Source organism: Pan paniscus, chromosome 8, assembly GCF_029289425.2.
Source record: "Pan paniscus chromosome 8, NHGRI_mPanPan1-v2.0_pri, whole genome shotgun sequence".
Taxonomy (NCBI): Eukaryota; Metazoa; Chordata; class Mammalia; order Primates; family Hominidae; genus Pan; species Pan paniscus.
This window is the reverse complement of record NC_073257.2, coordinates 28,536,790-28,548,980: the sequence shown is the minus strand read 5'-3', so window position 1 is coordinate 28,548,980 and position 12,191 is coordinate 28,536,790. Positions and strand designations below refer to the sequence as shown.

The 12,191-nt window shown below is 38.6% G+C and overlaps 1 protein-coding gene across 2 annotated transcripts in view; it reads left to right on the top strand.

Moving 5' to 3' along the window:
* Window positions 1-12,191, top strand: part of ITGA8 (integrin subunit alpha 8) — a 209,391-nt gene that overhangs the window by 24,191 nt on the left and 173,009 nt on the right. For both annotated transcript variants that reach the window (XM_003831184.5, XM_063607282.1), the window contains exon 3: window positions 9,895-9,995. In XM_003831184.5, the coding sequence (XP_003831232.3) occupies window positions 9,895-9,995 (101 nt within the window). The remainder of the gene's footprint in view (window positions 1-9,894; window positions 9,996-12,191) is intronic.

Here is a 12,191-nt window from a genome sequence, read left to right as displayed (position 1 = left end):
GAGTGAAGTAACTCAGAAATGGAAAACCAAACATTGTATGTTCTCACTGATAAGTGGGAGCTAAGCTATGAGGATGCAAAGGCATAAGAATGACACAATGGACTTTGGGGACTTGGGAGAAAGGGTGGGAAAGGGGCGAGGGATAAAAGACTACACATTGGGTACAGTGTACGCTGCTTGGGTGATGGGTGCACCAAAATCTCAGAAATCGCCACTGAAGAACTTACTCATGTAACCAAACACCACCTGTTCCCCTAAAACCTATTGAAATAAAAAATAAATTTAAAAAGAAAATATAATACCATTTTTCTTTACTTCACAAGACTGCACCAAAGACTACTCTATCAACTGTCAGCAAACTACAGCTAAAACTGGCCCACCATCTGTGTGTGCACAGCCTATATGCTGAGAGTAGTTTTTATATTTTTAAATGGCTGGATATATGTTTTTAAAGAATAATATTTCATGACACATAAAAGTTATATAAAATTTGATTTCCATGTTCCTATATGAAATTCTATTTCATAGCCAAGCCCAAGCCCATTATTTAACATACTGTCTACGGGCTGCTTTTGTTACAGGGCAGAATTGAGTAGCTGTGACAAAGATTATACAGTTTGCAAAGCCTAAGACATTTATCTAGTCCTTTACAGGAAAAGCATTGTAGACCACAGCCCTGTATTATTCATGACATTATTTTTTAAATGGCCAGAAACACATACATTTAATTCATGATGGTGGCAACCTCTGGAGGGGGAGGAGGGAAGAGGAATGGAATGGGGGACAGGTGTCAAAACGTGCCGTAATGTTTGTGAATCGCAATTTACAAACATTGTCCATTCTTCACAATTATTGATTCTTCCTGGTGAGAATGCCTATGTTTCATGTATTAAAGTCCTTATATTTCTCTGTACTTTTAAAAAACCTCAGAAAAGCTAAAAATACATGTATTGTGTAAACATTTTTCTGTATCAGTGCATACAAATCTATCATATGTGTATAACAGTTGAATCTTAGTCTATCTTATAGATAGCAGATGTTTCTTTTTGAGTCCCTTATTTATAAACATTTAAGTTGCTCCAGTTTTTGGTGTCACAGTGTAGCAATATTTTCATACTATTTCGTGTGTGTGTGTGTGTGTGTGTGTGTGTGTGTGTGTGTGTGTTTTAGAGACAAGAGAGTACTTACTCTGAGACTTTAGAGACAGAATACTCTTACTCTGTCACTTAGACTAGAGTACAGTGGCACGATCCTGGCTTACTTCAGACTCTACCTCTCAGGCTCAACTGATCCTCTCGCCTCAGGCATGGGCTACTATGCCTGGCTAACTTTTTTTTTTTGTAAGAGTTAGGGTTTTGCCATGTTGTCCAGGCTGGAGTGCAGTGGCACCATCGTAGCTTACTGTAGCCTTGAACTCCTGCCTCAAGCGATCCTCCTGCCTTGGTCTCCCAAAGTGCTGGGATTACAGGCATGAGCCACTGTGTTATTATTTCTACTGAACAAAATACTGAAACAATTTTTTGATCAGAAGGAAATATACATATAAAATTAGGATATGTGGTGCCAAATGGCTGTTCCAAACTTCAGCATGAAATTATTGTCTTGAAGTAGAGCAAATGTTATTAATTTGGAGCCAGATTGGTAAGTGACAAGTGGTAAGTTATTACTGCTTTAATTTGAGGCTCAGGTTGTCTCTCTGAATTTTCAGGCTAATTTATTTTTACCTGTAATGCCTGTTCGGATCCTTAGAAATTTTTTTCTATTGAATTTTAGTCTTTTTCTCATTGATTTGGGGACTCTTACATGTTACATATATTCCTCCTATTCTTGAAAAATTTTCACTTTGGTTTTCGTTTATTAGTTTTGTTAATCACCTCCTGCCACTTAGAAAACTTGACATTGTATGCAGTCACTATAAAAGCTTTTCTGAGCTTTTGCCTTTGCTTTCTCCGTAGTTTGTGATTTGCTGAGAGGCTCGCTTAGGTAACTAACGGGCTCCATCCTCTCCCGGAACCACTGGTCCTTTTGCGTTCTGTGGGGTTGACAGTCCTCCCGGGGTAACCCGATGCCTTCCTTCTGCTTCAGAGGACAGGCGGCCCTACCCTAAATGCATTGTCCCACGTCAGTCAGCAGGTTTGGTTAGGAAAACAGAAAGCACATTGAGTATTACAACTAGGAAGGAATTTCACGCAGAGTCTGGCAGGCTTTCATGGACGTTGGCAAGGATAGGGTGTGAAAGTCTGGAAAGTTGCTACCTGCAGATCAAGGAATCTGGAAGTTCAGGGATCACAGGACTTGATCTCTGCTGTCCAAAGGACTAAAGAGGTGATTGTCAGGAGGATATTTGGGAGCTGCTGGAAGAACATCACATCTGTCACCGCTGATGTCCACATGCTTCCTGAGGCTGTCACCAGAAAACAATGGCTTCTCTTTCTTTCCCTGTTCTCAAATCTCTCCCGAGCCTCTCACTCATTCAGAATCTTGCTCATTAGAAAGTCTAGGAAATGTATTTTCCATACTTTCAGTCCTTGCCATAAAGAGAAGAGACTGGAAAGGCTAACACAGTGCTGAGTATTAACAGACATTACTTGGAAGTAGTTTTCACTAAAGGTCAGATCAAATTAAATCAAAAACATCCTCCATGCATCAAAGTTTCATTGAGCACTAGGTTGACATAGTACTAAGCAGTGTGTCAGCTTATTTGGCATGAAAGAACCTTGCTTAGAAAAGAGAAATAAGAAATTAGGGAAAGCGCACCTTCAGAGTCAACCCATATATATCTTACTTATTTGAAATTTTATTCAATTACAATGTTAGGTTCAAAGTCAGATAATTTATTGAAATAATAAAACAGAATTTTAGAAAGGTGATTTGTTGACTTCAAAGGCCAATGAGAGGAGGACACAAACAGATTAAAAACTCGTCTCAGTACATAGAGACCTGGGACAGTGGAATTCTGCTCTGTTATAATCCCTGGATTGGATATGAAATTAATGAAGCCCGTTCATTTGTACCCTTGGTCCAGAAGAAAAATATTACTGCCAAATTGCCCAGTTGACACTTGCAATCAAGTTATTATACAGTTCATCCTATAATGGCAGAAAGGATATCTTGGGAATCACACAGGCGGAATTACATAACTTTAACTAGCAAAGGAAGGTCCCGTTCAGAGCTGGCTTATTTTTTTCACTAGAATTCATTTCCTTCCTCACTGAAGTCTGCTCTTCTGAAGTCCTTTCGCGATCTCCTTTAACTCTGTTTGAATTTTTGAGGCAGTGGTCTCCTTTTCATGGTTAGTAATTTTAAGACTACTCTAGCACTTTCTCCCTGTGTGTAATCTAAGCCAGACTGACAATATTGTGAGGTGTCATAATTTCATTCCTGAGTGCCACAAGTCACTACTAACAACAAATTATACTTTTGTGTCTGGGAGGTTCTTTTGAATTCTTGGACTTAGGTTGAATTTCTAGGTTCGTAAGAGAGAGATATATATGTCGACATATATATATATATGTTGACATATATAGATATAATTATAATATATATTAAAATATAGTCTATAAATATATTAATAAAATATTATATTTACTATATTATATATCTATTTTTTATATTTATATATTTTATATATTATAACTCTATAATATATTAGATACATTTTATATATTATAAATCTATAATATGTTAGATACATTTTTATATATTATAGATATATTTTATATATAATAGATGTATTATAAATATAAATATAAGATATATCATATATATATCATATATATTATCATATATATGATATATATTATCTATATAATATAGATATATGATATATAATATATAGGTATATTATAGATATAATATAGATAGATTTTTAAAAATATGTATATATTAAAGCCATTGACCTTCATGTAGTTGTAACTCTGCAAGATCTCTGTAGTACAACATCAACATCCCAGCTTAAGGGGGGATACCTTAAGCTGGTGATACCAAGCTGTGATACCAAAACACAGACTTACGCTGTCTTCAACTATCTTAAGCTATCTGTCATTAAGAGATTTAAAAAGAAAAAAAACCTATGGACCTTCAGCTGTATTGCTACAGGATTTCTGTTTATGACTTCCCAATTTACAAAGAACTTTCACACTCACTTATCTCATGGAACCTTAGTGACTTTATGACCACCTGTGCAGGAGGAGAAGGGGAAGATATTCTCAGCCTCATTTTATAGAAGAAATCGAAACTGCAAAAGATTAAATGAATTGCCCAAGGTAACATAGTCAGAGATGGCAAGAAATCTTCAGCTTCAAATTCTATCATCTTCCAAGCTGCCTAGACATAAATAGAAATGTCTATATTTTCCAGTTTAAGCTACAAACTGTAAGATGCTGTAATTCTTTGTTAGTCATGTGCACTTTGGGTGAGGATTTCCAGAACTTGTTTTTTAAAAACATCTGGAAACATCAAAAGCATAAGATTTTTAAGAGGGAAATTCATGATTTTCTACTAACATGTCAAAATGTAAATTTTAGGTTAAGATTGAGTATGTATAATTTATTCTTTAAACAGTCTGTAATCATAAGTAAACTCAATTGAAAGTTTAATTACATGTTTACTTTGGCCTCACTTAACAGGAATAAAAAGTTTATTTTGTAATGTATTTTTATAAAGTCAAGGAAGAAAACATAAAATGCAAACCACAGGAAACACACAAATAAGATGCCCTTAGTACAAATGTCTTTTGAAACTCATTAGCTATTACTGATAAAGCTCTAGTTAAAACTGTGCAATTAGAACCATGTGTGAAATAGTTGAATGTGCAATCAAGAGTGAAAGAAAACATGCATGCTTTGCTTTATTTTATTTTATTTTATTTTATTTTATTTTGAGAAAGAGTCTTACTTTGTTGCCCAGGCTGGAGTGCAGTGGCACAATCTCAGCTCACTGCAACCTCCACTTCCAGGTTCAACTAATTCTCATGTCTCAACCTCCTGAGTAGATGAGACTACAGATGTGCATCACTGCGCCCAGCTAATGTTTGTATTTTTAGTAGAGACACGGTTTCACCATGTTGGTCAGGCTGGTCTCAAACTCCTGGCCTCAAGTGATCCACCTGCCTTGGTCTCCCGAAGTGCTGGGATTACTGGCATGAGCCACTGCACCTGGCCAAGATGCATGCTTTTTATTAAGAACTAAAGTGTGTTATAATTGGGTTGAGTTTCTACCCAGATGGCCCCACTCATGCTGACATCTGCAAAGTGTACGTACAATTGTGTTGAGGTGTTATCTACTGTGGCTGTGTAGACATGTGTTACTGAGTTAAAAACCAAGACTTTGGAGTCCCTCATGCTGGTTCCTGCTAACACATGCTGGGAAGCCTCTGTTATTCAGAGTAGGCAGAATCCCATGTGTTTCACTATTGGGAAAGATTTGGAAATATTTAGAGCAGTTATAAATATATGGTCTTCAATATGAAATCAATAACTGAAGTGTAGATTCAAGGATACCAGAGTCTACACTAAGTTTGCAAGACAGTTACCTCTGAAATGCAAATCTTAAGAAAATGCTTCTTTTAAGTCGTGAAATGTCATGGTTGAATACATATTTTCATGTCATATTTATCTAATGGGAGTCATGCTCTTAGACTTAAACAAAGAGAAATCCCCCTCTATATGAAAATTGGTGCTCAAGTTTTTTTTTTAATTGACAAAAATTGTATAAGGCTGGGTACAGTGGCTCATACCTGTAATCCCAGCACTTTGGGAGGCCAAGGTGGGAAGATCGCTTGAGTTCAGGAGTTCAAGGCCAGCCTGGGCAACATAGCAAAACCTTGCCTCTACCAAGAAAAAAAAGCCCTGCATGGTGGCACGCACCCGTATTTCCAGCTACTTGAGAGGCTGAGATGGGAGGATCACTTGAGCCCAGAGAAGTCGAGGCTGCAGTGAACTGTGATCGTGCCACTGCATTCTAGCCTGGGTAACAGAGTGAGACCCTGTCTCAAAAAAAAAATTGTATATATTTATCGTGTACGATGTAATGTTTTGATCTATTTATACATTGGGAAATAATTAAATCAAGCTAATAAACATATTCATTACCTAGCACGGCTGCCTTTTGTGTATATGTGTGTGTATATTAAGAATGTTTAAAATCTATTCTCTTGGTCACCCCTCTGTACAATAAATCTCCATAATTTACTCATCCCAGCTGAAACTTTGTACCTTTTGACAAACATCTCTCCAATCCCTTCTGCCCTCCCCAGCCTCTGGTAACTACCATTCTACTGTTTGCTTCTATGAGCCTGACTTTTTTAGATTCCACATATAAGGGAGATCATGCAATATCGGTGGTTTTGTGTCTGGCTTGTTTCAGGCACAAAATTATTTGTGCCTTAGCATGATATCCTCAGGTTCATCCATGTTGTGGCAAATGAGAGGATTTCCTCTTTCAAGGCAAAATTGTGTTCCATCATATGCACACCACATTTTCTTTATTCATCTGTCGAAGGACACCTAAGATGATCCCATATCTTGGCTCTTATGAACAGTGCTGCCATGAACATGGGGGTGCAGATATATTTTCAATATACTGATTTCCTTTCCTTTGGATATATGCCCAGTAGTGGGATTGCTGGATCATATGGTAGCTCTATGTTTAATTTTTTGAGGAACTTCCTTTAATGTTTTTCATAACATCTGTACTAATTTATATTCCCACCAGGAGTATGCTATGGGTCCCTTTCTTCATATCCTCCACAACACTTGTTATCTTTTGTCTTTTTGATAATAGCCCTGCTAACACGGGTCAGGTGATGTCTTACAGAGGTTTAATTTGCATATCCCTGATGATTAGGGATGTTAAGCATTTTTTCACATATACCTGTTGGCCGTTTGTATGCCTTCTTTCATAAAATATCTGTCCAGGCCCTTTGACTAATTTTTAATCAGGCGATTTGTTTTCTTGCTGTTGAGTTCCTTATGTATTTTAGATGTTAGCCCCTTATGTATGTATAGTTTGCAAATATTTTCTCCCATTCATAGGTTGCCTCTTCACTTTGTTGGTTGTTTCCTTGGCTGTGCAAAAGCTTTTTAGGGGATTGGTTGGGTAGGGTGCATTGGCTCTGGTTCTAGTTTCTTTGAAGCTTCTTCAGCTGTGATTTACATCAGTGATGACAGCAGGATATGTGGACACGGTGGTGGCAAAGTAGGTTGTTAGGCTTTTTGATAGCAAGAGTTTCAGAAATCTTCCTGTTTTCATTTTTCCTACAGTGAGAAGACATAGCCAAGGAGATCCCTCTTTGTGTTGGGTCCAACGTGGACTGCAGGCAGCCACGGGGTGCTATGTTTCAGGCACAGGTGCTCAGAGTGGCTGTGGAACTGGGGTCCTGTTTTTGAACTACTGTAGCCCCTGTGACGAGGGCACAGGTTCACTCTTCAGGTGTGGGTAGATGCAGCTCTCCCACCAAGCCAAGGGCTGTGACTGCAGCACTCACCTGTAGCCGAGGCCCAGGAGGCAGGGATGGAGCTGTGACAGTGAACCTGGGTGTGAGGGTGCAGAGCTGGCATGGCTCTGCAGAGGAAGAGGTATTTCAGAAGCTCAGGCCCTGGAGAGTAGGGCACAGCTGCAATTCAGGTTCTGGAGCCAACAGGGCATATGAGAAAAAATACCACACAGTGTTGACTTTGAACCCTGGAGTGCTGGACACAGCAGTGGACCAGGCTCTGTGAGGCCGGGTGCAAATGTTGGCTTCACTCCCCAGGGAGGTGGGGAGCCTCAGCAGCTCATGCAATGGAGGTCTGAGCTCCAGCACTTAAGGGAGGTGGGTGCTGCTGCCATTTGACCCAACGGTTGGGTAGTACAGCTCAGAGAAAGCTATGTTTCCCGGAGAGGGTGGACAAAGCACGGGCTCGAGTGCAGAGTCACAGCTGCTCCTCTGCACCAAAGCACCAATTCCCTGGGACCAAAGCTCCCTTAAGTGCTGGAGCTCAGCCCTCCATTGTATGAGTTGGTTCTGGCGCCGAAGGGGTGCAGCTCCTCTGTGGGTTTGGATTCAGCTTTTCTGCTGGGCCCACACTCTGAGTAGCTGGCAGCAGGGCACAGTAGCAACTGGGATGGGGAGATGAAGGGCCCAGAGCGTAGGGAGATGCAGCAGGTTGGCTGGGGATTGGTGCATGCTGTGTGTCTGTGTGAGGATAGTGCAATGATGGCAGAACCTCAAGGATGGAGGGACGCAGTGGCTAGTGGCCCCCAGAGCGGGATGCACTCTAGCAGTGGCTCCTGTTTCCAGACGGCTCAGTGCAGTAGCTGCTCCGGTCACAGGAGCAGGGTACAAAGTGAGATCCGTCTCTGGAGTTGTGCTGCTGTGTGAAATGCAGGTAGCTCCCCAGCTGGGCTCAGGGCTTGTGAGGACTGCAGAATTCTCCCGAAGCAAAGACTGCAGGTGTCCACGACAGTGATGGGGCTCAGGAGGCCTCCTGCTCATCTTTTCCTTCCTGGTTCTGAGTTCATCCTGGCTTGGGAGATGAAATGGTGGAGGCGAGAGGGTAGATCCCCTCTCTCTGCTGCCATCCGGAGTTTCTATTCTCACAGGGTTTTTGCCACTCCCTTGCTGTACTCCAGCGATCTCCTTAAGTTAGTCTGGTTGCAATGTAGTTGTTTGTTATTGTTTTGGTCCTTTTTTGTAAGGGAGCAAGTGTTAGGCCCCTCTAGTCTGCCATCTGGCTGATGCCATCTGTCCTAAGTACTTTTTAAATGCTATTGTAAATGGGGTTTTTGTATGTTGATTTTGTGTCCTGCCATTTTACTGGATTTGTTTATCATTTTCAAATAGTTTCTTGGTGAAATCTTTAGGGCATTCTATATATAAGACTATGTCATCTGCAAACAGGGACAATTTACCTTCTTTTCTGATTTGGATGTCTTTTCTTTTTCTTGCCCAACTGCTCTGGTTAGGACTTCAAAGTTCTATGTTGAATGGAAGTGGGGAGAGTGAGCATTTGTTCCTGATCTTAGAGGAAAAGATTTCAACTTTTCACTGCTAAGTGTAATGTTAGCTGTGGGCTTGTGATGTATGGCTTTCACTGCGTGTAGGTACATTCCCTCTATAACTAACTTTTTAAGAGTTTTTATGTTGAAAGTAAATTGAATTTTGTCAAAGGCTTTCTCTGCATCTATTAAGATGATCATATGGTTTTTGTCCTTCATCTCATTAATGTGGGGTAGCACATGTATTGATTTGCTATGTTGACCTATCCTTGCATTCCAGGGATAAATCCCACTTGAACATGATCAATGATACTTTTAACATGCTGTTGGATTTGAGTTGCTAGTATTTTGTTGAAGATTTTTGCATTTATGTTTATCGAGGATATTAGCCTGTAATTTTCTTTTCTTGTAATGCCCTTGTCTGGCTTTGGTATCAGGATAATGCTGGCCCTTGGATTATTTCCTTCTCTTTTATTTTTTTGAGACAGAGTCTTACTTTGTCGCCCAGGCTGGAGTGTAGCAGCACAATCTCAGTTCACTGCAACCTCCACCTCCTGGGTTCAAGTGATTTTCTCATCTCAGCCTCCCAAGTAGCTGGGACTACAGGCACAAGCCACCACGCCCAGCATTTTTTTTTTTTTTTTTTTTTTTGGTATTTTTTGGTAGAGACAGGGTTTCACCATGTTGCCCAGGCTGATCTTGAACTCCTGTTCTCAAGTGATCCTCCCGCTTCAGCTTCCCAAAGTGCTGGAATTACAGGCATGAGCCACCATACCCAGCCTCTCTTCAATTTTTTTGGAGGAGTTTGACAAGGATTGGTATTAGTTCAAGTATTTTTAATGTACAAATTTATTACGTGTTTTAATTGGCTGCCACGTTTTACAAATTATTAACTCTTCCTATCTTCTTTGACAGACAACAGAAAGATCAGAGTTAATGGAACCAAAGAACCTATCGAGTTCAAATCCAATCAGTGGTTTGGAGCAACAGTGAAAGCTCACAAAGGAAAAGTTGTGGTGAGTATGAGCCGTGGGCTTGTGCTGCTGCTTTGGAGTATGGTGTGCACTGGAATGTTTTCAAGCTCATGTTTAGGAAAGCTCTTTCCTGAAGGAACATGTTAGACTTTCAACGATAAGGCTGTTGGCATTTTAAAAGCAACTAAATGCTTAAAATTAAAGAACGTATTTTAGTGTTTAAAGCTATAGGAAATAAAGCCTGTTTTCCAGAAGAGCAGTTAAATATTTTCAAATATTTCAAAAACAACTAAGAAAAGTAAAAGCTACATCTTAAAGTGGTAAAATATTATAGTGCTTAAGACTGACTTAGGGGCTACTTAAAATCTGACCAGAAAAATGGGACTATTCCCATAAGGATGCTAAGTTAATCTGCTGTGGTTTCATTGATCCTTTTTACACCGAAAGGAAAGCTGTCTTTCATAATTATTTTTAAACGGCTAACTGCATGATTCTCTGAGTTCATTAATACTTTTTAAAGTAAAAACACTCATTCTCAAATAGATAATCTTTCAGCTTCAAAGTGCTATGACTTAATAATTCTATTATTTTATTGTTCTGAGCAATGATACATGTCTAAGTTACCGAGAAGCAAATGACTATTGAAGTAATCTGGAAGTCTTTTTTAGTTTGGAGAATTTTTCAAACTATTGGCTTTAATTTCCTTACAACAATAAAGCAATAACTTTGGCTTTTAGGATTTTTTGAAATCTACTTGAATTATGATTTAATAAGTATCTAAAGGAAATGCCTTACTTTATTTAGTCTGTTAACCCCAAAAAGATTTTGACATAAAACAGGTAATGTATAAAGTGTATATAGCCCTCTCCAGTTAAGAAATCCAACATTTACAATATAGTTTTTGTAGAGTTGTCTTTGCATTAATATAATTTTCACATTCCAGAATTTGTAAGAACTTTTTAAGGTGGTATATGACTTATGGGACTTGCTGTTGAAAAATTAACTCTGTAATAACTGTTTGGGGCTTTAAAAATCTTTTGGATACTGTTTTGATTTTTTTGTGTGTCTTGAAATTTTAGCTGTAACATATAATAGTTGCATATTTATTCAATAATTGTAGAAACCCTCAAAACAATGGAAACTACAATAATACACCGTGTTCATAATAAAAAATGATTAATTTTTGGCATGCCTGCATTTTCTAAAATACGTGATGGGAAATAGGATAATACAGAGTATATTTCAAGCTAAATTTTTTGAGTGCTGAAACTTAGCAGAATGAACATTTAAATTCTTTCCTATATGATGTAATTTTATAACTGCATAATCCTACCTCCAGAAGTATCATTTTTGTATATCCAGGTACCATGGGTATACATAGCAGGTTTGGGTCAAAGCCTAAATATGTCCCATCAGTATGTTTCACATCAATGTGAAACTGAGCAGATTGAAAGAGTAACTTTTTAGAGCTAATATCAGGCAAACACTGGAAAGCATTTTCATGGCATGAAATGCCTTTTGGTGAAACAGAAGGTGAGGCCAGTTGGAGAAGATCAAGCTACACAAGTGAGTGCTTCATGATGTAGACTTCCCTGTGCTTTCGCATCTGCACCTTATGCTGAATTTATGAACCAGATAACTTGGGGAACCTAGAAGAGTTAGAGAGTTTTGGGGTATTGGCCAAGACTTTACAATATATAGAGAGGCAAAACCAAACAACTGAAGTTGTAGAAGGGTAATTTATTTGAGACTAGGAGTTATCTTTACTAAAAATAGTTATACATTGGGCCAAATTACCAAGGACAGATTTGGAAGCATAGACTACTTTCAAATTGGAATCTTTTTTCACTTCTCTGGAATTAAGTGTGATACCATACTATCAAATTAGAAGGCAGGCTAGCAGCTCTGTGTTCTACGATTCTGTCTTTAGAGATGAGTATTTGGAGAATCAGGTACAATATTTACAGAAGGTTCAGGCAAGAAAAACAGAAGTCCAAACCAAGCTAATGTTTTATACACATTTATTTCCTCTCTCATTCCTAATAAAATGTTATTTCATTTACTTGACGAGGATTTCTCGTTATTTCATTTACTTGAAGAAGATTTCCGTACAGTGCTCTTGTGAGAATCTAAACTTCTAAAAAAGCAGCCAGATCATTTCATGTTTTTCTTGCTGTTGTTTCAATTCATTTTTGCCGATAATATTTCTGATATTAGGCAAACTAATTCAGAAGCAGT